This window comes from Carlito syrichta, unplaced genomic scaffold (assembly GCF_000164805.1).
Source record: "Carlito syrichta isolate Samal-C Ts95f unplaced genomic scaffold, Tarsius_syrichta-2.0.1 Scaffold145297, whole genome shotgun sequence".
NCBI lineage: Eukaryota > Metazoa > Chordata > Mammalia > Primates > Tarsiidae > Carlito > Carlito syrichta.
Window position 1 is genome coordinate 372,484 of NW_007089393.1, and position 27,055 is coordinate 399,538.

Here is a 27,055-nt window from a genome sequence, read left to right on the forward strand (position 1 = left end):
GGCAATCCACTCACCTCAACCTCCCAAAGGCGCGGGATTACAGGCTAAGCCACCGAGCCCAGCTTTTTTCTTAATTTATTGTAGGGATGAGGTCCCACCAAGTTGCCCAGACTGGTCTCGAACCCATGGGCTCGAGAAATCCTCTCATCTCAGCCTCCCAAAGTGCTGGGATTATAGGTGTGAGCCACTGTGCCCGGACAAAATGAATATTATTATTAACAGAAGCTGAGCACTGCCAACTAGATTTGATCTGCATGGTATTTTTAAAAATGTTGACCCAAGCCAGGCTTGGTGGCTTGGCCTGTAATCCCGTGCTTTGGGAGGCTGAGGTGAGTGGATTGCCTGAGCCCGTGGGTTCGAGAACGGCCTGGACAACTTGGTTGAGACCTCCTATCTATAATAAATAAAAAAATCAGCCAGGTGTGGTAGCGCATGCCTGTAATTCCGGCTACTCATAAGACTGAGGTGGAAGGATCTCCGGAGCCCAGCAGGTTGAGGCTGCAGTGGCCAGGATCAGTCATTGCACTCCAGTCTGGGCAACAGTGTGAGACTCCAACTCAAAAAATAAAAATAAAAAAATGTTGACCTAGCTGCCAATATTTAAAAATTGGAACATTTCACATAAAGTTCCAGTTTTGAAAAATTTTTAATAACTATTTTTGCCCACGGTGTTTCATTTTAAAAAAGACAATTAAATATCACATTGGCATTCTAAGGGAAGTGGAGGGAACATGGGCTATAAGACTGTGACAAAGGACCTCTTGTGGCTCTGCGCCGGGCTCAAGCCTGTAATCCCAGCACTTTGGGAGGCCAAGGCGAGAGGATTGCCTGAGCTCAGGAGTTTGAGACCAGCCTGGGCAACATTGTGAGATCTCAGTTCTACAATAAAAATAAAAAAATTAGCTGGGTAGGGTAGCGCACGCCTGTAATTCCAGCTACTTGGAAGGCTGAGGCAGAAGGATCGCCGGAGTCCATCAGGTGGAGGCTGCGGTGGCCGGGAGCAGCCACTGCACTCCAGTCTGGGCGACAGAGTGAGACTCCAACTCAAAAATAAATAAATAAATAATTAGGTTTCTTATTCTTTTTCTAGAGTGAGAATGATGGAATTATTAAAAGAAGAAAATCAACTGAGCACGGTGGCTCATGTCTATAATCCCAGCATTTTGGGAGGCAGAGGCAAAAGGATTGCTTGAACCCATGGGTTCAAGACCAGCCTGGCCAACCTGGCAAGATCTACAATAAATCAGGAAAAATTAGCCAGGTGTAGTGGCACATGCCTGTAGTTCCAGCTACTTGGAAGGCTGAGACAGAAGGATTGCCTGAACCCAGTCAGTGGAGGCTGCAGTGGCCGTAAGCATGCCACTGTACACCAGCCTGGGTGAGTGAGACTCTGACTCAAATAAACAAATAAATAACAGTCAAAACATAGAAAGAAATGCAGGGAAAGGATATACCTCATACCCAGCAGAGTTTTTAACTTGGGTAGAATGAGAAGTACATGAGATCAGGGAGGAAAACCCAGAAGCTTCACCACTAGTGCTAATATTTTATTTCCCAAGTTGGAAGTATACTTTCTTTGTATCAAAATGCATACATGTTGTAGGTATGAAAGATCAAGAGCAGCTATGAAAAGGTCGGTTTTGTAAATACTGGTCCTAACATGGTGCCGGGAGATTCAGATGGGAATTTTTAGCAACGTGAGACTAAACCTTGATTCCCTGAGAAAGTGCTATATTCATTCACAAAACATCTACTGTGGACTACTAGACCTACCAACCACTCAGTAAAAATTTTGTGAGGGAAACAGTCAGTGTAATAATCATTACCTTTTCAGAGGAGATCTTCACTAGCAAGTCTACTTGATATAAAGCAGTTCCATGTTCTTTTCTTGAACCAACACTTAGGTACCCACTCCCTGTATCATCACTTGTTAGCAGCTCAATATCATTCCACATGTTTTTGAGATGGTCTTCCTAAATCAGGAACCACTGACTTTCCTGTGACAACACATAAAATTAGAAACTAAATTTTCCTCTTGTGAAAATGAAAAGTTCCTTAGGAAATCAAAAGCTTACTCAAAAAACAAAAAAACTAGTCGGGCTCGGTGGCTCAGCCTGTAATCCCACGCCTTTGGGAGGCTGAGGTGAGTGGATTGCCTGAGCCCGCGGGTTCGAGACCCGCCTGGGCAGGCGAGACCTTATCTCTACAATAAATCCAAAAATTAGTCAGGCGTGGTAGCATGCGCCTGTAATTCCGGCTACTCGGAAGGCTGAGGCGGAAGGATCGCCGGGGCCCAGCAGGTCGAGGCTGCGGTGGCCGGAAGCGGCCACTGCACTCCAGTCTGGGAAACCGAGGGAGACTCCAACTCAAAAAATAAATAAATAAAGAGAACAGAATGCAGTCAGAGTGGTGTCTGAGGCAAATACTGGATATGTCTGCAACTTTCACCTGTATTGTGAAAAAAGGTGACAACTTTTTTTTTTTTTGAGTTGGAGTCTCACTCGGTTTCCCAGACTGGAGTGCAGTGGCCGCTCCCGGCTACCACAGCCTCGACCTGCTGGGCTCCGGCGATCCTTCTGCCTCAGTCTTCCAAGTAGCTAGAACTACCGGCATGCGCTACTACACCGGGCTAATTTTTTGATTTATTGTAGAGATGGGGGGGGTCTCGTCAAGTTGCCCAGGCAGGTCTCGAACCCATGGGCTCAGGTCATCCACTCACCTCAGCCTCCCAAAGCACGGGATTATAGACTTAGCCACCAACCCCAACTGACAATTTAATAAAGACCATTTTACTTGTGCTTAACAACAGAAGTCTGCAGCAACCAGCTTCAGATTTTTAAAATCTTCACCTGCAATCAGTATTAGGAAATTGAAACATCTGTCAATTGTGAATGTGATAATATCAACATATAAAGACTTCTGTCTTCATGTTTTTTTCTGTGGCCACTAGGCACTTAGGCCAATAAGATAAATGGAATTAGAGTTATGAATATTACCAGAAATCAACATATTGGTTTACACACACAAACCAACAATTCTAATCTCACCAGTGTGCCTGAGAGCTTCCAGTACATTGTGTTCCTAGTTTGAAATTACACCAAGTTTTCATTTGAAATAAACCTTTAATCAGTATAGCAACAGAGTGTAGGTTCTGAAGTCAGACTGCCTAGGATATCTTAGAATGATAAGATTTTTTTTTAAATCTTTTTTAAAAAGTCTATTAATGCCAACCAGTCATGGTGGCTCAGACCTGTAATCCCAGCACTTTGGGAGGCGGGGGCAAGAGGAGTGCCTGAATCCAGGGATTCGAGACCTGCCTGAGTAACTTGGCGAAACCTCGTCTCTACAATAAACCAAAAAATTAGTAGGACATGGTGGCGCGCGCCTGCAGTTCCAGCTACTTTGAAGGCTGAGGCAGGTTGAGGCTGCAGTGGCCATGAGTGTGCCATTGCACTCCAGCCTGAGTGAGACTCTGACTCAAAAAAAAAAAGGTCCATTAATGCTATCACAGTAGTATACTATATATATGTTTTTTGAATTGCAGTCTCACTCTGTTGCCCAGGCTGTATGTTTTAAAAATCTATAGGAGGTACAACACAAGGAGGGAACAATTTCTGACTTGGTGCTCTTTCACAATAACTAGCCAGTTGTCCTTGGGCAAGCAACTTAATCTTTGTGTTATTCAATTCTCCAGTCTTTAAAATAGAAATATACAGTTGTCCTTCCGTATCCATGGGTCCACATCCCTGGATTCAACCAACAGGGGGTCAAAAATATTTTTTTAAAAATTCCATCTGTACAGACTTTTTTCCTAAATAATACAGTGCAACTATTTACACAGCATTTATGTGGTATTAGATATCATAAGTATTCTAGACATGACTTAAAGTACAAAGGAGGATGAGATGTGTGTAAGTTATATAAAATACTTTATTATCTAACATCAGGGAGCATTTGAGGATTTTGGTATCTATGGGAGGCCCTGGAACCAACCTCCCACAGATACAGATACTAAGGGACAAATGTAGTTGTACCTATCTGAAAGGATTGTTTTGAGTTTTCTTTTTCTCATTTTAGACAGGGGTCTTACTATGTTGCTGCAACTGGCCATGAACTACTGGGATGAAGCAATCTTCCCACCTCAGCCTCCCAAAGTGCGGGATTACAGGCTGAGCCACCGAGCCCGGCGAGAGGATACTTTTATGTGTCTCAGTTTCCCACATCAGTAAACTAAAGAAACATTATCAGTTTCCCAGGGATGCCATACATGAGTAAATTCAACAAATATTTACTGAATGCCTAAAGTGCCAGGCACTGTTCTAGGAGCTGGTAATATAGTTGTGAACAAGAACAAAATGTCTTTACCATTATGAAGTTTCTGTTCTTGTGGGAAGAATTGACAAAAATAAAATAGCTAATATGTATTGAGTGTTTCTTGCGTGCCTGGCAGTTTTGAACGCTTTACTCATTTAATCTACACAGCATACTTTACAGATGAAAAACACGAGTCAGGAATTCAATAATCATCTCTGGTCACCTAAAGCCGGCAAATAGTGCAGTGTGAGTAAACAGACTCAAAGCTATGCCCACTCTTAACTGTTATACCGTCTCCCTACAAAAAGAAAGCAAATGCACAAATATTTACAAAAAGTGCTAAATTCTTTCAAATAAATAGTGCTTAGTCGGATGGGGGGAGGAATCGCTTAAGAACTTGTTCGGGGAAGGAAGGAGGTAACATTTGAGCTGAGAGCAGAATAAAAAGAAGCCAATTACGCAAATCTCAGGTGGAACAGCGATGAAGGCAGTGGGAACAGAGTGCAAAAGCTCAGACGGTGGAAAGAGTTTGGGGCTACTACCGGGTCAAAGCAAGAGTGGAAAATAGAAAAAGGTGGAGCCAAATAAAATCTCGACTTCAAGGCAGAATTTAATTCTCAGTACGGGGGCGGGAAGGATACTAAGCAGAGGAGTGACAAGAATTGGGATCGCTCGGGCGCCGAGTGGAGAGATTAGCGAATGAGAAAATAAGCGAGAAAATACGGTCTGCGAGGCCTCCAGACCTAAACGCTCCCAGCTAGAGCTGCCAGCAATAACCGACTCCAACCTCTCTCCCGCCAGCGTCCAGGGGAAAACACCCCGAACTGAGCTGCTACTTCGTCTTGAACCCAGTCCCAGCTCCCTTCAGCAGCGCAGCTCGCCCGCCTCACCTGCAGTTGGAGAAACTAAAGAGGAGCACGCCAGTATTTCACCTTCTCCCAATTCACACAACTGCCCCCGATTTCTTTAGGTTTCACCCCACAGGTTTAAATTGGCGGGAGAAAACCAAGCCCAACCCCTTTGACGGCGGCCGGAGGAGGCCAAGATTGATGTAAACTCGAATAGGAAGTCGCCCCACCCTGAATCCCACCCTTTCCGTTCTCCGGACTGCGCACGCCAGGGTGTATTCTTGGTCCCACCCTCTTCCCTGACCTTACCCGCCCCCTTTGAGAGAACACCCAATCACCGCCACGAACCACGTTGTTATAGAAACCCTTGTCACCACCTCTTTTCCTCCCAGCAAGCTTTGCGACTCGCCGGGCCTCGTCTCTTTTGTGCCATCCGGGTCTCTTCTGCGAGGGCTGTAGTCTGTGGCGAAGCTTCGGGGTGGCCGGTACTGTTGAAAGCGGCAAGCGGAGGCGCCGCCCTTGCGGCTGGGATTCTGAAGTATGGCGGTATGTGCTGGGTCTGAGTTTAAAGTCAGGGATAGTTTTCTGCTACTTTCTAAAGAGTGGGTGACCGGCTCCCAGAGCGTTGTCCGTGCGTACGTGTTGGACAAAATGGCGCCGCGGCCCTCTTCGCCCGCCATCATGGCTGCCTGCTGTCGGGAGGGGGAAGTAAGGCGGTGTCGGTGGGGGTGGGGAGCCGCAGGGAGTGCCTGTTTTTCCAGAACTTTCCTCATCTTTTCCCCAGCCCTGTGTTCCTTTCGGCCCACCGAACTGCCTCCATTTTAGCTTACCCTTGCTAGCGGCATATATACTGAGCTCCCTTAGGACTTGAGAATTTATTTGCGGTGGAGAAAAGGGTCTGGGGCAGAAAGGTCGAGACTCGCCTCTAAAAAAGTACTAGTCAAAAGGCGGTGTCTGAGAGTGTGCGAGGAGAGAATGGTCTTGTAGCTATTTTTTTCTTCGTACGCTGAGAGACTTCTAGTTGCATAATTTCAGTGTTCGTCTGTGTAAACCTCAGTTTACTCTTCATTCAGGAGTATACTCTTCATTACTCCCTTTATTGCTGAAAGGGAGTGAAAATTCAACTTGAAAGGTTTTTGGATTTCCGAAGTGGCCCGGGATGTAATCAATTTGAAGTCTTTGAGAAGCCTTATAATTAAGTGCCGTCTCTGACCTTGTTTCTTTATCTTTAAGAACGCTTCCTTGACCCAAATAAGAGCTACAGTTCGTAAATTACCGATTCTGAACAATAAGCCCACCTAGGGTGTAAGATGCCCGATTCTGATAGATTACATTTTGTGATTACCTCATGGCAAGTTATCTTATTAAAAGGAAAGCGTAAGCGTTTTGCATTCCTTTTTACTGACTAAAAAGTTACATTTTCTTATTTTCGAAAATACATAAGGACTGTTAATAACGTAACGAAAAATTTGGAGTTTATGCTTCCTAACAATTGGAATAGCTGAAATTAGGAAAGGTCGGGTGGTTTTCTGCCTCTCTTCCTCAACAGTCCACCTCCATCTGATTGAGTTTAGACTACTTTTTTAATAAGGGCGATTGTTCGGTATTTGTGCAACTATCTGATTTAATATTTTCCTTTGTTTAGTGTTTGGGGCCTCAGTGTATCTTAAGAGTAATACTGGGATTTGGGAGTTCCAGTATTTTTAAAAAATGAATTCAAACACTTGTTTCTGCATGTCATGTATAATAAAAAGACAAACCCCTGGAGAATTGGCCTGGCATTAAATCCATTGCTTATCTTCTTTGCACTGCAGAAAGATGTTTCCTGTGTTCTGGAGTTTTCAGAAAAGCAAGATGTAAATTGTATGAGAGGTGGCTTCCTGATAGAGCTAGTGCTGAAATAGAAGGCAGGCTTGCATTTCACACTTACAGATACATAGATTCCTGTAAATTGAAATAAAGCTTAGAAATTTTCAGAGCTAGTTTGATACTCAGTTGGCGTTTTATTTTTATTCTCTATACCTGTATTATACTATCCTAAAATATCTTCAGAGAAGCAAAAGTTTTGCATGGTTTTGTGCTAGGATGGTTTTAGTTCTATAGTATATTTTACAGATGAAAATTATTTGGTGTAAGTTGTTAGCCTTTGTCACATGGTGGTTTCAGTGTTGCCAGGCTTCTTTGAGACTAAGCATGTAGTTAAATAAACCACTGTCTGAAAACTTTTATTGCCTGGGCTAAGCTTTGTCTTTTCCATGAAAAGATGGCTTTTTATTTTAGTCTTGGTTCTCAGCAAAGGTGAATGAGATGTATCGGTTCAGTATTCACTCTTTGGACAGAAAAGTGCTATGCACTGGAAGTGATAGCAGTGGTTAAAGTTTTTGAGATTGCTTGTATTTTACCCAGTTGTATGCTGTACAAACACAAGTAATAGATGAGTCTGAAAATAGTCCTTAAGTATATGGCATCACTTTTTTTTTCTTTTTTTTTGAGTTGGATTCTCACTCTGTTGCCCTGTCTGGAGTGCAGTGGTCACAGCCACCACAGCCTTGACCTGCTGGGCTCAGGTGATTCTTCCACCTCAGTCTTCCAAGTAACTGGGAGCCACAGGCATGTGCCACCACGCCCTGCATGTAGAGATGAGGTCTCACCAAGTTGCTCGGGCTGGTCTCTGACCCATGGACTCAGGCAGTCTTCTCACCTTGGCCTCCCAAAATGCTGGAATTTTAGGTACGAGCCACCGAGCCCAGCTGGCATCACTTATTAATGGTAGCAAAGAGATGGAAATGCAGTGTCATTTTAGGCGAGTCAGCTAATAATGTTGCTGGGTCTTATCTGTAAAATGAGAAAATTGAAAGCCTTTCAGCATAAAAATTTCATGATTCCAGAAGTCACGGTATGGTAGCGTGAGAGCCTCCCTGGTGTTGGTGTTCTTTTTGTACTTCGTTAGAGGCATAACACACAATTTATGTGTTTCACCCCAACTAAATTGTAAATTCTTTTTCATTTATTATTCCCAACGCTTAGCATTGATTTTGGCACATTTTTGATTCTCAGTAAATACTTGTTGAAATAATGCAGCCTCTCTAGCTGGGCTCAGTGGCTCAGCCTGTAATCCCGCGCCTTTGGGAGGCTGAGGTGAGTGGATTGCCTGGGCCCGCGGGTTCAAGACCCACCTGGGCAACTTGGCGAGACCTCATCTCTACAATAAATCAAAAAATTAGCTGGGCGTGGTAGCATGCACCTTTAATTCCAGCTACTTGGAAGGATCACCGGAGCCCAGCAGGTCGGAGCGGCCACTGCACTCCAGTCTGGGCGACAGGGTGAGACTCCAACTCAAGAAAGAAAGAAAGAATGCATCCTCTGACACCTCATTTATTAAAATCCCCCCATTTATTTTTCTTCATACTCATTTTCTGGGCTAATCTTCTTAAGAGAAGGAGAAGTTCTTCCTGTGATTCCTCCTGCTGAGGAATGTATCCATTCCCTGTTTATTCAATCTAGATTTCATCTGATGTTCTAAGTAGGAAGTCAGTAAACTATTTCTGTAGAGGGCCAGATGGTAAATATTTTTGGCTTTGTGGCCCTTGTGCATTCTGTGTCCGATTTTTTTTGCTTCATTGTTTTTAACAACCCTTTTCAAAACGTGAAAAATAATTCTTAGTTCAAGGGCCACACAGAAACACAATGTGAGCCAGTTTGCCAACCCCTGTCCTAAATAATCAGCTGCCCATGTATATTGACTATTTTATTTTTGTAAAGGTGTGGTCTCACTATGCCCAGACTAGTCTTGAACTCCTTGCTGTAAGCCATCCTCCCAAAGTGCTGGTATTACACACATGAGTTACTGCTACTGGCCTATTTTATTTTTATATTGCCTTCTCACCATTGTCTACTTTCTACATATAGCTGAAACCGTTTTCACTCTTGTATGGAAATGTGAGTCAAGGGAATTTCAGGTTCTCGTTTGTCCTTGAAGCTTTTTTCCTATGACTCCAACTTAAATGAGTCCAACTTAAACTTTTCTTTGTTTAGGTTCTCTTATTATTTGTACTTTGGACCACACGGTCCAACAGAGTCCAGAAATACCATTTTAACAAAAAATTACTAACTGGAATTCGTTTCTTCCTCAAACACTTACTGATTTCTGTGCTATGTTAGGAATAAGGCAGATAATTGCCTTCTATAAACTGGAAAACAACTGTGATTGTTAGATGAAGGAGCTTAATCTTGAGGTAAGTCAGGGCTCTGGGAAAGGTGATCATTATTTTAGTTTATATTGTAGTAATTATAACATGTTTTAAAGCAGAAACAACTTAATGTTTTCATAGCCCAGAGCATATGTGAGAAGAGGCGGGCCATATTTTGCAGCACCACTGTGCCAGAGGGCTGTTTTCATTAAAGAGGGTTAATGAAATTAAGATTGGGTTTTCAAATGGGTGGGTTCATTTTCTGGGTTTTTTTTTTTTTTTTTTTTTACTATTCTGAAAGCTTTCTCCCTACTTTTCAGGTCTTAAGTGTATGTTAATTTAAAAGAATTGGCAAAGTTAGCTAAATGAGTTCACAAATCTAAAAAGGACTATATTTTCTCTGCTTGAATATTTATTGGAAATACTTAGAGCTTTTATCCTTCTCCACCCAATGCTTAAAAGTTATAAAAGTAATGATTAGATAGAAAATTAAAGATACATATGTCTTGCTTTGGTATCAGGTTAGCCATTACAAGTCTTTCAGGTCTGTCTGTTAGTATACAAAGCACACTTTACTTAGAAATCAGCTGTTCTGATTTAATGGTTTTGTTGGGAGAGAGGGGAGAACTTGCATAACTATCTTCTTTACCCCTTCTCTTTAAAGAAATTGGAAACTTTTAAATGTAATTAAGAACTTTAATAATTTGTTTTTAAACTTTTAGGCTAGTGATACGGAACGAGATGGACTAGCCCCAGAAAAGACGTCCCCAGATAGAGATAAGAAAAAAGAGCAGTCAGATGTATCTGTTTCTCCTAGACCCTCAAAACATCATTATTCAAGATCACGATCAAGGTCAAGAGAAAGAAAACGAAAGTCAGGTATGAATTCTTAGGAGGTGATTGCAACTCTCATAATTTTCTATAATCCATATAAACACGAATATAAGGCACAGATTGAGTTTGTTGATAGAATACATGTTCTTTCCAGAAAGTTTATTGGTAGTTTTATGGAAAATGTTTCACTTGTGAGAAACACAAATGTCCTAATATAGAAATTTTACAACCGTTTATGGCAAAATATGTTTAAATTTGGATCACTATAACTATTTAATAACCCTAAAATGTTTACATTTTAGTCTTTCATCAAGAGGAAAAGAATATTTTCAAAGCTGTAATCTAGACAGTGATATGTTATTCTTAACTTATTTAATATCCTTTGGAATAAGTTACAAGAGCTTTTTTTTTTTTTTTTTGAGTTGGAGTCTCACTCTGTCGCCCAGACTGGAGTGTAGTGGCCGCTCCTGGCCACCGCAGCCTCGACCTGCTGGGCTCCGGCGATCCTTCCGCCTCAGCCTTCCAAGAAGCTGGAACTACAGGCGTGCACTACCATGCCTGGGTAATTTTTTTTTTTTTTTTTTAATCGTAGAGATGAGGTCTCGCCAAGTTGCCCAGGTGGGTCTCGAACCCACAGGCTCTGGCAATCCACTCACCTCAGCCTCCCAAAGCGCAGGATGATAGGCTGAGCCATGGAGCCCGGCTTACAAGTGCATTTTTAACTATTTTTTTCCTTTTAAATTTAAAATTAAGAAATTTTTCTCTAGCAAGGGATTTGACATTTTGAAATGCCTCATATTAATTTACTTTTTTAAAAAAGATGAAATTAAACTGAACAGAAGGCATGATACTTTGCTATTTTTAAAAAGCAGGCTGGGCCTGGTCGCTTATGCCTGTAATCCCAACACTTTCTAAAGGCTGAGGCAGGAGGATTGCTTGAGCTCAGGAGTTCAAAACTAGCCTGGATAACATAGTGAAACCGTATCTCTATAAAAAATTTAAAAATTAGCCAATTGAGCCGGGCTCAGTGGCTCAGCATGTAATCCCGCACCTTTGGGAGGCTGAGGTGAGTGGATTGCCTGAGCCCGCGAGTTCGAGACCCGCCTGGGCAGCGAGACCTCATCTCTACAATAAATTTTTTAAAAAATCAGCCGGGCATGGTAGCGCATGCCTGTAATTCCGGCTACTTGGAAGGCTGAGGCGGAAGGATCGCTGGAGCCCAGCAGGTTGAGGCTGCGGTGGCCAGAAGCTGCCACTGCACTTCAGTCTGGACGACAGAGTGAGACTCCAATTCAAAAAAAAAAAAATTAGCCAATTGTGGTGATGTGCACCTATAATCCCAGCTACATAGGAGGCTGAGGCAGAAGGATCACTTGAGCCCAGAAGATTGAGTCTGTGGTGAGATGTAATTGTGCCACTGCACTTCAGTCTGGGTAACAGAGTGAGACCCTGACTCAAAAAAAAAAAACAAAAAACAAATTAGGGTTGCTGGTGAATAAAAAGTTGTAATACCTGGACTCTAGTCATAAATGACATAACTATGCTCTTGTTTATGTTCTGGTTCAGGTTACTTGAATTGTTTCACATTTATAATAGAATAAGTCCACCCTTACCATAAAAAAATCTAGTCATTACAGGAAGACTAGTAAATAGATCTGTAATTAGCCAAATGGACTGGAAGTGTGTGTGTGTTAGGCTCTTATTCTGTCATCCAGACTGGAGTGCAGTGGCACAACCAATCCTTCACCTCAGCTTTCCAAGTAACTGGTACTATAGGCATGTACCACCAGCCTGGCTAATTTTTTTTTTTTTTTTCCAGATGGGATTCTCACTCTTTCCCATACTTGAGTGCATTGCAAGCTCACGGCCACCGCATCCTCAATCTGTTTGGCTCAGGCCTTCTAAGTAGCTGGAATCACGGGCACGCTCCTTCATACCCGGCCAATTTTTGATTTATCATAGAGACGGGGTCTTGTCATGTTACCTAGGCTGGTCTCGAATTCCTGGGTTCAAGCAGTCCTCTCACCTTGACCTCCCAAAGTGCAGGGACTACAGGCATGAGCCACTGTACCCAGCCAGGAAATTACTTCTTTGCTTTTTTTTTTTTTTTTTTTTTTTTTTAGGTTGGGGTCTCTCTCTGTCACCCTGGTTGGAGTGCAGTGGCGTGCTCACGGCTTCTACAGTCTTGACCTGCTGGGCTCAGGTGATCTTCCACCTGAGCCTTCCAGGTAGCTGGAATTGCAGGTGCACACCACCACGAGGCCAGCTAATTTCTTGAGCCATTGTAGACATGAGCTCTCACCAAGTTGCCCAGGCTGGCCTCGAACCCCTGGACTCAGGTAGTCCTCTCGCCTCCACCTCCCAAGGTGCTGGGGTTACAGACATGAGCAACCACGCCTGGCCCAGGAAATTATTATTCTTTTTTTTTTTAGTTGAAATCTGACTTTTTTGCCCAGACTGGAGTGCAGTGGCACGATCATGGCCACTGCAGCCTCGACCTGCTGGGCTCAGGCAATCCTTCTGCCTCAGCCTTCCAAGTAGCTAAAACCACAGACGTGCACCACTAAACGCGGCTAATTTTTTGATTTATTGTAGAGATGAGGTCTCGCCCTGTTGCCCAGGCTGGTCTCAAACCCATGAGCTCAGGCAATCCTCTCACCTCGGCCTCCCAAATTGCTAGGATTGTAGACATGAGCACCACGTCTGGTGAAATTATTCCTTATACAGCATTGGTATTTGTGTTTTAGATGAAATGTTTTTCTTTGTTTATGGTGAATTTTTGTGTGTATTCACAGATAATGAAGGAAGAAAACACAGGAGCCGGAGCAGAAGCAAAGAGGTAATTAACACTTTGTAGTGAATAGGCACTTTAAAATACTTGTAAAGTATCTGGTAGCAATGTTTGTGTGAATATATGATATTGTCAAGGTAAGTACCAAAACTTGAAACGTAAACGGTTAATTGGGTTATATAAGCATGATTTGGATTCATCAGTTTTCAAGCGGATAGTTGTTTATATGAAAAGTACCTCAAAAACTGTTAATTGTATTATATTGTGAAATATTCACAATAAAAATTTCATATGAAGAAAATGATTGGTTTTTTTTTAGGCCTGTCACACAGAGCTTCCATTAATCTGAGGTCCCGAGTCTCCTTATGCCTGACAGTCACTCAGCATTTTTAAATAGCAATCACCTTTACGTAGTAATACCCTAGATAGATATCTGTGGGCTGCTTTTTCTGTATAATAGATAACGAGTGTTCTCTTTTCTTTTGCAAGCTAGTTTGATTTCCCTAATAATGATAATGAATTTTGAAATAAAGTTTTTAATGAGGGACAGCTTGAAAAGGTGGTGGTGATAGCAAAACTTGAGGAAAAAAGAAAGGCAACAGCTGTATTGCAGAGGAGTTAACTTGTTCGCCCACCTGAGAAGACAAGGAATGAGCCAACGAGGAAGAGCAGAAGTAGCAGCCAGAAAGGGAGGAGAGGAGTCTTACGGGGGCTGGGCAAGGGACTTCTAAAATATGGGCAGGGGCTTCACCTCTTCCCCTAATGGAAGCTCTGTTAACTTTTTAATTTAGGAGAGTTTTTGTGAAAATGACTATTTTGTTTAGCTCACATGATAACATTTCTATAATAAATCATACTCAGCGTGCTAATGCGCGAAGAGACTGAACTGAAGACGCTGCAGACTCAGATAGCAAAATAATAAGCCTACTTCATGATAAGGTAACTATTAGTCATTCAAACTCCTATTTCCCTTAAATATATCTTAAATCAGTTAAGGGTTTTAATGTTTTTTTTTTTAATTAATAGTAATGCTATGTTTGGAAAACTGGTTTGAAATAAACTTAAACCTTTAAAATTTAGCCAATTAAAGCTTTTCTAGTCTGCCTCTTTATGGCAATATCAAGGAAATTTTCATTTCTAAGGTCAGTATAGAGAACTGGCAAGAAACTAAAATTTACCTGTGTCTCCAGGTCTCTTTTCTGCAAATGATAACATACTGTGATTATTTTCAGCTATATCATCATGCATGTTGCAAAATATTGGCCAAGTTTTATATTTTTTAAGAAAAAATGATCTTGAGTGAGAAGAAATATGCTGTGGACTATTTTAGGAAACATAGGTGGGATAATAGTAGCCTGGGCATCAGAAGAACATGGGGTATAAGTTCAGCTCATCTACTATGTAGCTTTGTGACTTTAGATCATAGTTTAGTAATACTTTCTTTCGATAAGGGTATTTAATTACAGGATCTGAGTTTCCTTTCAGATTTAAAATTTAGAGTTCTGGGGAATCTAAGATTTTATGCTTTTAATACAAGATAGATTTACTGAACTTTAATGTGAAGTATTTAAGCACTTCCTACTTTGATATTTCAGTGGCAGGATGGAGACTTGATCATACAGTTAATTTTAGCTGAGTCTCTGAATGCATATGTTGTGAAAACTTTGGGGTTTTTTAATCTTTCATAAATATGGAGAAAGTATATATTGTTTGACATGGGTTAATTATGCTTAGTTTAATTTCTTAAAAATTAAAGCATTACACGGGTGCCATTTCTACCTTAGGTACATAAAATGTAATAGAACTCCAAGCCTCTTAGGATACTACAAGATGAAAAATGATTGCTTTGCAGCTTAGACATTGGGAGAAAAATCAACAGCTATCATATAGAGAGTAGATAGCAGGCAGTATAGCTATAAAAAAGACACTGCAACTCTGTGTAAAGTAATTTGACATTGCAGAAAATATTAGTGCTTAGTAATACTTCACTACCTAATTTGGAATGCTTTTTCTGGTGCATTTTTTGTGTCCTATTATATCCATTATTGTTTACCTTTTTAACTTATTACTGTGTACTCTGGTTTTGGAAGTTGATGTTTATACATGGTCTGTATTCTTTTAGATAAATATAGGAATTCCTCTTTGGTGTAATGGTTTTCAGTATTTCAACTCTGAAAGTCGTTGTTTTTGTTGTGGTATTGATAATATTTTGGGGAGAAAACTGCATTTTGGGTGTTTATAAAGAAAAATGCAGTTAGTAATTACATCTGCAACATTCGGGTGATGTGAAACTAGATCATTTTTTTTTTTTATTTGCCACACACTCCTAAGGTTACTAATGTTGCATCACAACATTTTTGTCTACTGATACCCATACTAACTCTCTTTGTTGCACTATTTTCCTGAAAGAACCAACTTCTTCTTAAAACAGGCAAGAAGACATGAATCCAAAGACAAATCCTCTAAGAAACACAAGTCTGAGGAACACAATGACAAAGAACATTCTTCTGATAAAGGAAGAGAACGACTAAATTCATCTGAAAATGGTGAGGACAGACACAAACGCAAAGAAAGAAAATCATCAAGAGGCAGAAGTCACTCAAGATCTAGATCTCGTGAAAGGTGAGTAGTTTTGGTGTTACAATTTAATGCTTCTCAAAGCTTACCAAAACAAATAAACAATAATTTAGTGCTTTTAACAAGATTTGAGTTACATAAAACTTCTCATTAACTCAGTAGTACCCAAAAAATTTCATTAGAAATTGATATTTTGCCGGACTTGGGGGCTCCTGCCTGTAATCCCATCACTTTGGGAGACAGAAGCAAGGGGATTGCCTGAGTCCAGGGGGATCAAGACCAGCCTGGGCAAAGTGGTGTGTCCTTATCTCTACAGTAAATCAAAAAATCAGCCAGGTGTGGTGATACACCCCTGTGATTCCAGCTACTTTGGAAGACTGAGGCAGAAGGATCACTTGAGCTTAGCAGGTTTGGGATGCAGTGGCCATGAGCATACCACTGAACTCCAGCCTGGATGACAGGTCTCGCCATGTTCCAGGCTGGTTTTGAACCTGTGAGCTCAGGCAGTCTTCTCAGCCTCCCAAAGTGCTGGGGTTGTAGGCATGAGGCACAGCACCCAACAGCTACATTTTGTAGTCCCTTGATTTATCCGTCTTCCACTGAAAAATTCATATTGTTAAACTGTTTATATAGTTAAAGCTAAAGACTTGTTTTTTTGAGTTAAAGTCTTACTCTGTCAACCAGGGTAGCGTGCATGGCTTGCTCACAGCCACTGTATTCTTGACTTGCTGGGCTCAGGCTATTCTTCCACCTCCTCCTTCCAAGTAGCTGGAGCCACAGGCATGTGCCATCATGCCGGGCTGATTTTTTTTATTTATTGTAGAGATGAGGTCTTGCCATATTGCTTGGGTGGTCTCTAACCCCTGAGCTCAGATAATTCTCTCACCTCTGCCTACCAAAGTGCTGGGATTACAGGTGTGAGCCACCACACCTGGCTTCAATTTCTTTCACATCATTGATGTAGAATGTGCTTGCTACTTAACTCTTATTTTTTCATTTGTTATAGATTTAAATTTTTTTGAGAAATTGGATCATGGCTTAAATTTGAAGGATTTTTTTCATTTTTTTGAGTCAGTCTCACTGTTGCCCAGACTGGTGGGAGTGCAGTAGCAGACTCTGTCACCGCAGCCTCAACCTGCTGGCCTCAGACAATCCTTCCACCTCAGCCTTCCAAGTCACTGGAACTACAGGCATGTTTGCCACCACGCCCGGTTAATTACTTGATTTATTGTAGAGACAAGGTTTCACCAAGTTGCCCAGGCTGATCTTAAACCCTGGGCTCAGGCAGTCCTCTCACCTCAACCTCCCAAAGTGTTGGGATTACAAGTGAGCCACTGCCTATCCTAATTTTTTTTTTAAGAGATCAGTGTATAACATCATTTTTGGGTACTTTGTGTGGGTATCATGTTTGTGGTCTCATACTGTCAAAATTTTTCAGTAGTAGATAAGGTTAGTCTAGTTGAGGTTTACTTTAGTAGATAATAGATATTAAACTAAAAGAATCTTAAATTGGGATAGGAATCATTGGACATTTTTGACATGTTGTAGCTTTGCTGTGTTCTCCAAGAGGTGTCATCCAAAGAAAATGAAGTTCTATAACTCTTTTGAAAACTTCAGTTATCCTTTTAGACACAAAAATAGAGGAGTATATTACCTGTCTTGATTGGATGACTGCAGGTAACTAATTCATAATGTGTATAATTAAAACAACACAACTCTGAATAACTATAAATTTTGTGCAATTTCATTTTCAGACGTCATCGTAGTAGAAGCAGGGAGCGGAAGAAATCTCGGTCCAGGAGTAGGGAGCGGAAGAAGTCACGATCCAGAAGCAGAGAGAGGAAGAAGTCACGATCTAGAAGCAGGGAAAGAAAACGGCGAATCAGGTCTCGTTCCCGCTCAAGATCAAGACACAGGCACAGGACTAGAAGTAGGAGTAGGACAAGGAGCAGAAGTAGGTAAGTAACCATCATGCTGGGTCTCTTCGGAGGGTCAGTTTTTTGTCAGTCATTAAAACTTGGGGTTAGGCCGGGTGCAGTGGTTCAAGCCTGTAATTCCACCACTTTGGGAGGCCTACGGGAGAGGATTGTCCAAGCTCAGGGGTTTGAGACCAGCCTGGGCAACTTGGTGAGACCTCGTTTCTACAATAAATAAAAACGTGAGCTGGGCATGGTAGTGCATGCCTGTAGTTCCAGCCACTTGGAAGGCTGAGCCAGAAGGATTGCCTGAGCCCAGCAGGTCGAGGCTGCAGTGACCATGAACATGCCACTGCACTCCAGCCTGGGTGACAGAGTGAGACTCCAAACTCCCCCAGCAGTTCGAGGCTGCAGTCCCTTGAGTGTACTATTGCTCTCCAGCCTGGGCAACAGAGACTCCAACTCAAAAAAAAAAAAATGGAGGTGTTTCGATTTTATATATGATTTAAGGTAAAATCATTTTTTAATCACTACCTAACCATTTGCACATGTTTCCATGTGATTCGTCTATGGAGTACAGGTATGAACAGGCCTATTAAAAACTCAGCTGTTGACTGACGTAGAGGCTCACGCCTATAATCCCAACACTTTGGGAAGTGGAAGCAAGAGGATTGCCTGAGCCCACAGTTTGCAACCAGCCTGAGCAACACGGCGAGACCTGGTCTCTACAATAAATCAAAATATTAGTCAAGCATGGTGGCACATGCCTGTAGTTACAGCTACTTGGAAGGCTGAGGCAGAAGGATCTCCTGAGCCCAGGATGTTGAAGCTCTGGTGAGCTGTAATTGTACTACTGTACTCCAGCCTGGGTGACAGCGAGACCCCGACTCCAATAATAAACCTGGTCATATGTACAAGGAACTTGTAATAATTATGTAAGATGTGCAGCAGAGGTAGAAAGGAAGGAAACGACTTAAATATATACATTGTGTCATTTGGATTTTGTTGAACCATGAAATATGTTTATATTTAACAAAGTAGTTATTACTTGACCATGAGACATGTAAAATATGTCTGTTACAGAGATAGAAAGAAGAGAATTGAAAAACCAAGAAGATTTAGCAGAAGTTTAAGTCGGACTCCTAGTCCCCCTCCCTTCAGAGGCAGAAACACAGCAATGGATGCACAAGAAGCTTTAGCTAGGAGGTGCGTTTATTTTTTATTAATTCAGTTTTCCCAAGTAGATGTTCAATTGTGGGTAACATGAGTACTTTCAGTTAGAAGATAATTCAGTAGTTGAATGTTATCATAAATACTGCAGCACCTTTGTGATCTAAAACTATATAAGTAGTTTAATTCTCACCTTAAACATTTCACAACTAGAAAGATGGAGATGTCTGCAACAATTCCTGTTTTTTTCCTTTTAGGATTAATTGCGTTTTTGTCTCTAGAAATTTAGACTCCCAGATATTTTTAGTTTGCAGTCGAAATGTTCCTGAGTCTTAAATCTGATTCAGAAACTATTAATTTTGCCACTTTGTCTTTGGTTTTTATTTTTCTCCTTCAAGAAGACATAGTAGCTGAAATGGTAAATAGAATTGTCAGTAGTTTTCTTATTTTGAAGGTGGCAAATTATAACATAATGTATTTATCTTGTAACTTTTATTCCTAATAACTTAAGGAGAATGTTGTATGTTTTAAATTTTCTGTTTCAGTGAGTATTTATGGAACCCCACACAGCAGGGCTGTCTGACTAAAATATGCCAAGCTATTCAGAGGTCTGCCTTATATAGAAAGGCAAAAAGTAAAATAAAATCCAAGCACGTATTTTGAAAAATAGACTCTTTGGACTCTAATTCTTTTTCTTTATGAAATTGAGTTTGTATTTTTTTTTATTGTAAAAATGCAGTTATCACAATGTTACCTGATGTGCTGCTGCCCTGTGAAGCCAGCCTGGCAGAAACTCCAGCTGAACACAGCAGCAAAAGTGTGAGCTCACCTCTTCTTCATTCCATTCACCTTAGTGAATGGTGAGAATTCCAAACCTGCAATGGACATTTTAATGCAACCAATAGTAGTCATTCATTTTCTTTCTGAAACTAAAACCAAGAGACTAGGAAATAATTTACTATAAAATCTGATCTAATTTATGAGGAATTACAAATCGTTAACACTGACAATTGTTTTTTAAACCTTAAAGTTTACTTTTACTTACTTAAGTCCATTCTGTTTTAGCATTTGGTTTTCCCTGAAGTGAAGCTGGGCTGGGTACAGTGGCTTCTCATACCTGTATTCCCAGGATTTTGGTGGAGGCCAGGGTAGAAGGATCATTTGAGCCCAGGAGTTCAAGATCAGCCTGTATAACATAGCAAAACATTCTCTCTACCAAAAATTTTAAAAATCAACCAGGCATGGTGGTGCCTATGGTCCCAGGTACTTGTGAGGCCTAGGCAGAATTTCCTCAGCTCAGTGCGAAGCTGTGGTGAGCCAGGATCATGCCACAGCACTCCAACTTGGGCAACTAAGTCAGACCCTGACTCAATAGATTAGATTAGATTAGATATAGATGGGACACATAACGATAAGATAGTGAAGCTGTTCCTAGCATCTAAAATTTTATTAATTTAGACCTACTTGGTGATCTTTCAGTTGAAAAGTTTACAAGAAGTCCTCTGATTTCAAAATAACAGATTGTGTCTTGGCTACCTTGAATTCTGGAGAGTGCTTTTTTGTTAATAAGAAACTACAGCCAGGCACAATAGCCCATGTCCATAATCCCAGCACTTTAGGAGGATGAAGCAGGAGGATCACTTGATGCCAGAGGTTTGAAACCATCATAACGAGACTTTCTCTCTACAAAAGATTTTTAAATTAGCCAGGTATAGTGGGCGCACACCTGTAATCCAAGCTACTGGGGTGGCTGAGACAGAGAGGTATCACTTGAGCTAGGAGGTCAAGGTGGCAGTAAAGTAAACTTAAGATCATGCTGCTGTACTCCAGCCTGAGTGACAGAACAAGAGCACAAAAATAAAGAAAAAACAGAAACTACAGTGTGTAGACTATTGCATGTTCTTTTTTGGGAGTTAAGTGTCACAATTGAAAGCTTTTGAAAGCCAGGCTCGGTGGCTCAGCCTGTAATCCTGTGCCTTTGGGAGGCTGAGGTGAGTGGATTGCCTGAGCCCACGGGTTCAAGGCCCGCCTGGGCAGCGAGACCTCATCTCTACAATAAATCAAAAAATCAGCTGGGTGTGGTAGCGCATGCCTGTAATTCCGGCTACTTGGAAGGCTGAGGCGGAAGGATCGCCAGAGCCCAGCAGGTCGAGGCTGCGGTGGCCAGGAGCGGCCACTGCACTCCAGTCTGGGCGACAGTGAGACTCCAATTCAAAAAAAAAAAGGGAGAAAGAAAGAAGGCTTTTGGAAATAGTTTTCAGGTCTTTGGCCTACATTTTATTACCCATAATTAAACTGTTTTATTCTCTTAGACTAAAATCAAGTTTATATTGTTTTTCTTGCATATGTGCTTGATAAAGAGGAATAAAATTATAGATTAACTTTTTGAAAATAAATTTCAGCAATTCTTAAGGCAATGACAATTTATTGTCTCTTATCCAAAGTGCAGTCAAACAAAAATAAGCTATTCCTTAATGCTCCTTCATTTTTTACCACATTAAGAGGGGTAACATCTAATTAATGATTGGTGGGCCAAGGAATGCTTACAAAGAAAATGGGTTTCTCTTTCAGGACCTCGTTATGAAGATAATGTTACTTACTATTTGCTACATGAGAAAAATAAACTTGACAAGTACATTTAGTGTGCATATTCATTAGGGAATTTAGAATCTGTTACTATTTCACATACCCTAAAATTTGCAAGATTTATTTTTTCTTTACTCTTGTAACCAGCACTGATACTAAAATTTTTGTTTTTCATATCCATTTTTTGTAAGTAATAATGTACAGATTAAAACTGTTTACTGATAAGAATGATTACTTTTCTCCACATACAGCTATCAATGGAGGGGTGTTAAACTTTAATTTAAAATGTGTAGTCTTTGTACATATACGAATAATGCAAATATAAAAATACATAATGTTATAGTGAGGACTGTTAAATTTATTTAAATTATTTTTGCAGGTTGGAAAGGGCAAAGAAATTACAGGAACAGCGAGAAAAGGAAATGGTTGAAAAACAAAAGCAGCAAGAAATAGCTGCAGGTAATTTTATTGTGGAAGTTTGCCATGTTCTTTGTAGAAAATTTGAAAATACACAATAGTAATAGGAAGAAAAATCACTGTGATTCCTACTTCCCATTGATGCACTAAAAGTAAAAACCTTATTTTTATTGTTAGCTCATTAATATTTTATGGGTGTGTATTTCTGATTTGGTTCAAACCTAAAAATTTTTTGATGAGTGAACAGTGACTATTTTTGTTCATGAAACACTATAGATATCTGTTAGTTGTGATTTTGGAAATGTCTACAAAATATGTATTACTCTTTTAAGAAGTCAAACTTTTAGATATAACACAAGTATTCAGAGTGAGTCTTTACTGTTGATTATTTCACATGAAATATATTCTCTGAGCTGTTTTATATTTTTTGGCATTTCTAATAAGTAGTGGTACCTTTTTGAATACTCCAGAGTTTTATAAACTGCTAATTGTTTTTTGTATATGGTTATAACAAAACTTTCTTAACTGAGTTCCCAAATTGTTAGTAAATTAAGAACTTTTTAAAGTTGTATTCTAGATTGACAAAAATAGGTAATTGGAAGAGTTTTTCTGTTTACAGAGACTGACTCAAACACAGTGGGAATACCAGGCCTGGCACTTATCCTTTATAGAAGTTGGCTTCAGCATCTGTTATATGTGCATGATACCTGCTAACTATTTCTAAATGTATGTTATGAGTGTCAGATGAGATGTCTGAAAACATTTCATAAATGTAAGGTTTACATATTGTGTTATAGCTATACGCACCATAGTTCATTTCCACTGAAATCATGCCTTCTAACTATTTGAGAATTCTGTTTATCCTCAAGGAAGTAAATGTTGTTTTAGTATATAATAAGGATTACATGTAGAAATGTCTGGTGAACACACTCAATAAGTGTTCACTAAAATGTTATTTATAAGGTAACATTTGATCATTTCCCTGTGTTTGGTGAAAACAATCCTGCTGTTTGCAGATAAGTAATTTTTACATACGAACAATGCATTGATGTAAACCAGGAGATTTATGTCATAAAACCCATACTTATATCCTCTTCAGCAGCTGCAGCTACTGGAGGTTCTGTTCTCAATGTTGCTGCCCTGTTGGCATCAGGAACACAAGTAACGCCTCAGATAGCCATGGCAGCTCAAATGGCAGCCCTGCAAGCTAAAGCTTTGGCAGAGACCGGAATAGCTGTACCTAGCTACTATAATCCAGCAGCTGTGAATCCAATGAAATTTGCTGAACAAGAGAAAAAAAGGAAAATGCTTTGGCAAGGCAAGAAAGAAGGAGTAAGTTATCTTTATTCTGAGAACCTTGAATAATCTAATTTGCTACAGTTATTTGATATTGGAATAAAACATGTATGATCTGAGTAAAGCTTTCAAAGCAAGCCAGTATTACCTTAGGATATATATGTGTGTGTGTGTGTGTGTGTGTGTGTTTTGTTTTGTTTTGCTTTGTTTTATTAGATTGGGAAACAAGGTAGCGGAGGGCACCAAAGCTAAGAAGTTAGAGAGCCGCGTAGACACACCAAAGTTTAGCAAAGCACTGGCCACCTTAGGATTTTTTATTGAGTTAGTTTATAAGCTACTTGCTTGTATTTCTTTGTCATTGTTTATAATATAAATCTTAAAGCCATTATAAGTCCCAATTATTTCTGTTATTTAGACTATATTAGGGAGAGGTAATATTCTGAAAAAAACATTTAAATTTTACATGTTTTAAAGTTTAGTGTTTCTTCACAGGACAAATCCCAGTCTGCAGAAATATGGGAAAAATTGAATTTTGGAAACAAGGACCAAAATGTCAAATTTAGGAAATTAATGGGTATTAAGGTGAGTTATACTTTCTATTAAAATTTTATAAAGGACTGGCTGGGCTCGGTGGCTTAACCTGTAATCCCAGCACTTTGGGAGGCCGAGGTGAGTGGATTGCCTGAGCCCGCGGGTTCGAGACCTGCCTGGGCAACTTGGTGAGACCTCATCTCTACAGTAAATCAAAAAAATCAGCCAGGCGTGGTAGCGCATGCCTGTAATTCTGGCTACTCGGAAGGCTGAGGCGGAATGATCGGCGGAGCCCAGCAGGTCAGTGTGCCACTGCACTCCAGTCTGGGTGACAGAGTGAGACTCCAACTCAAAAAAAAAAAAAAAAAATTTTTTTTTTTATAAAGGGCCAAGTGTGGTAGCTCACATCTGTAATCCCAGCACTTTGGGAGGCCAAAAGGGTGGGGGAAAAGACCATCCTGGAGAACATAGTAAGACCCTCCCCAACCTCCGTTTTAGGATATGTATATATATATGTGTATATTGACTAAACACACTAGCTCACGCCCATAGTCCCCTCACTTTGGGAGATGGAGGTGGGGGGATCACCTGAGTACAGGAGTCTATATATTAAATTTCTGTTTGTCTCCAATAAATCAAGAGGCAGAAGGATTCCCTGAGCACAGCAGGACGAGGCTGTGGTGACCATGAGTGTACCACTGCATTACAATCTGGGTGACAGAGTGAGACTCCAATTAAAAATAAATTAGCCGGGCTCGGTGGCGCAGCCTGTAATCCCGTGCCTTTGGGAGGCTGAGGTGAGTGGATTTCCTGAGCCCGTGGGTTCAAGACCCGCCTGGGCAGCGAGACTTCATCTCTACAATCAAAAAATCAGCCGGGCGTGGTAGCACATGCCTGTAATTCCGGCTACTTGGAAGGCTGAGGTGGAAGGATCACCAGAGCCCAGCAGGTCGAGGCTGCGGTGGTCAGAAGTGGTCAATGCACTCCAGTCTGGGCGACAGAGTGAGACTCCAACTCAAAAAAAAATTAAAATTATAAATAAATTATGAATGAATTAATGAATTTACTGGGGAAAAATCCTGAGGGGCCTAGAAGGTGAAGGACCTTCTATATTTTTCTAACATGTAAAACAGTCACAGACATGCATTGCAGGTTCATTAATTCATATTGTGCAGTAGTAATTTGACGTCTTCCACCTGGTGTTTTTCTATTTGAGCAGGCAATGCCATCTTGGTTTTTTCCTCCCATGTTAATAATATGATCTATTGTCCAGTCTGTTTTTTGAAGATGATGTGGAAGGGTGTACTCATGATTTCTGAAAACGACTTCTCAACTGATTAGTCTTATCCCAGTATATTTTTCATCTCCTTATTTGCTTTTTCGTGCAGTTTGAATGGAAAACTTTCAGGAGATTTACATTTTTGAAAAGTTTGCACTTGCATGAGTTTGTCCTCTATAATCACCAGCAATCTCTTTATGTCCCTGAGAGAGGACATCCAGATGGTTTGCAAGATTTACAGTGTCCCCTCGTAGGGGGCATCCAAGTGCAAAGGGTTAAAGATTTGTTTCTATTTTTTAGTCTGGGGTTTTACTCTGTCACCCAGGCTGGAGTGCCGTGGCACAATCGGGACTCACTACAGCTTCAACCTTCTGGGCTCAGGCAATTATTCCACCTCAGTCTCCCAGGTAGCTGGGATCACAGGCACGCACCACCACACCTGACAACTCTTTTGCCCAGGTTGGAGTGTAGTGGTATGCTCACGGCCACTGCAGCTTTGACCTGCTGTGCTCAGGTGGTCCTTCTGCCTCAGCCTTCCAAGTAGCTGGAACTACAGGCGTGCACCACCACGCCCCCTAATTTTTTTATTTACTATAGAGACAAGGTCTTGCCGAGTTGCCCAGGCTAGAACCTGGAAAGGTTCACAGATCCTCAAATTTTATCACAAGGGTTTTTTGAGGGAATGTTTTTATCAATCTATGCTGCGCTAAACTGGCTGTTTCTCAAACATGCCAAAAAGGCTTTGCATTTGCTGTTGGTAATCCCTGCACAGTTATTGCCTCAGATACCTGCATGGCTTCTTATTTCTGGTTCCTCCATAGGTGTCGCCTTTTGAGTTCTTTATACCACCTTTTGTAAAATAGCAAGCAATCCCATTCCTGAACACTTAATTTTCATTTTTCTTACCTTTTCTCTGGCATTTATACACTGACATGTTCTACCTTTTTTTTTTTTTTTTTTTTTTTTTTTAGTAAAGAGGTGTCGCCATGTTGTTCTGGCTGGTCTCAGATTCCTGGGCTCAGGCATTCATTCCTCTCACCTTGGCCTCCCAAAGTGCAGGAATTATAGGTGTGAGCCGCCATACCCAGCCTATATTCTGCCTTTTATGTGTATTTTTACTCCACTAAACTGGAGTTAATTTTTGTTACATCCTGTTGTATTCCATGCCTAGAAAGAAACTGCCTTGCACTCTAGGTGCTTAATGAATGAATGGAAGTAATTGGGCTCAAATACATATCCTGAAAATGTGATTTAATAACATTGTCAAGTGAGAGAATCCATTTTTATTCCCATCTGAATTCATCTTAATATTTTATATCTGCTACTTAGAGTGAAGATGAAGCTGGATGTAGCTCAGTTGATGAAGAAAGTTACAAGACTCTGAAGCAACAGGAAGAAGTATTTAGAAATTTGGATGCTCAGTATGAAATGGCAAGATCACAGACCCACACACAAAGAGGAATGGGTTTGGGTTTCACATCTTCAATGCGAGGAATGGATGCAGTTTGAAAAAGATGACACTTGAAAGTTTGGGACTTTATAGACTTCTTATTCTGATGTCAGGTCCTTGTTCACCAAACAGCTAGCATTCTAGCTTGCATGGGTGTTGCATTGACTTTAATTTATTGAAAAATACAAATTTTTGTAAATATCAGATCAGTGATACTGGTGTTAGTGTTGTAATCAGGTTAAACCCATTTCCATTAAACTTGACAGAACTATAGAAGGACAATATTTTTTAGTTCATGAATTCTACTTTTCAGATATATAAAGAGCTGCAAGTGGGATAAAATCTCATACAAGCATTTTTTTGTGTCTGCTGTCTTGTGTACTTTTGTACTTAACCTTGTACAGTTATTTTCATCTCTTGAAACATGAAAGAAATGTTATGTAGATGTTCTTTAGAAAATCTGACCATTTGGTACATAATCCAGCGCAAGATAAGCTGGGTGGTGATGATAATAAAAATGGTTTTCTCAAAACTGTGTTAATTTAAGTTACCTGGAATTCTCGTTTTAATTTTTTTTTTTTTATGGTTTCTATACCATTTTGCAATTGCTTTTAGAAAACACCCCCACCCACTTCTTTTTAAGACCAATTAATTATGGTATTGGCAATACCGTGGTGAGCAAAAATGTAAAAGGAAAGTGGGAGTAGCAAACAATACAATAGTACTGTTCTTCCTACTATTATTAGGGACAGAATTGGTGTACAGTATTTGTTAAATATTCCATGTTATTCGAGAAATAGATAAATGCATTAAAGGGATGTAAGCACTTTTATTTTAATAAAGTGCCTTATAACAA

At 40.5% G+C, this 27,055-nt stretch overlaps 2 protein-coding genes across 10 annotated transcripts in view; one reads left to right on the forward strand and one right to left on the reverse strand.

Moving 5' to 3' along the window:
* KNTC1 (kinetochore associated 1) overlaps positions 1-1,997 on the reverse strand; it is a 102,679-nt gene extending 100,682 nt beyond the window's left edge. The window contains exon 1 of the mRNA XM_008050409.2: positions 1,827-1,997. Within this exon, the coding sequence (XP_008048600.1) occupies positions 1,827-1,955 (129 nt within the window). The 5' untranslated portion in view covers positions 1,956-1,997. The remainder of the gene's footprint in view (positions 1-1,826) is intronic.
* Positions 1,998-5,542: 3,545 nt separating this feature from the next.
* RSRC2 (arginine and serine rich coiled-coil 2) lies at positions 5,543-27,055 on the forward strand. Of its 9 annotated transcripts, none has more exons than XM_021708740.1 (11): positions 5,543-5,708; positions 10,075-10,231; positions 12,982-13,025; positions 13,839-13,916; positions 15,387-15,599; positions 17,309-17,512; positions 18,554-18,676; positions 21,606-21,685; positions 22,746-22,975; positions 23,432-23,521; positions 26,079-26,745. In XM_021708740.1, the coding sequence occupies exons 4-11, from the start codon at positions 13,909-13,911 to the stop codon at positions 26,256-26,258; spliced, it is 1,128 nt and encodes a 375-aa protein (XP_021564415.1). In that variant the 5' UTR covers positions 5,543-5,708; positions 10,075-10,231; positions 12,982-13,025; positions 13,839-13,908; the 3' UTR covers positions 26,259-26,745. The 9 variants fall into 9 exon arrangements, with proteins under 9 accessions (XP_021564415.1, XP_008048590.1, XP_008048592.1 ...); XM_008050403.1 differs by having other exon boundaries at positions 5,562-5,708; positions 22,743-22,975; XM_008050399.1 differs by lacking the exon at positions 13,839-13,916 and having other exon boundaries at positions 15,409-15,599; positions 26,079-27,055.

Excerpts from the sequence above, each read along its gene's own strand:
- RSRC2 (XM_008050398.1), top strand. Across the intron at positions 13,026-15,408 it reads GCCGGAGCAGAAGCAAAGAG|GCAAGAAGACATGAATCCAA; the intron begins GTAATTAACACT and ends TTCTTAAAACAG. Across the intron at positions 15,600-17,308 it reads AGATCTAGATCTCGTGAAAG|ACGTCATCGTAGTAGAAGCA; the intron begins GTGAGTAGTTTT and ends TTTCATTTTCAG.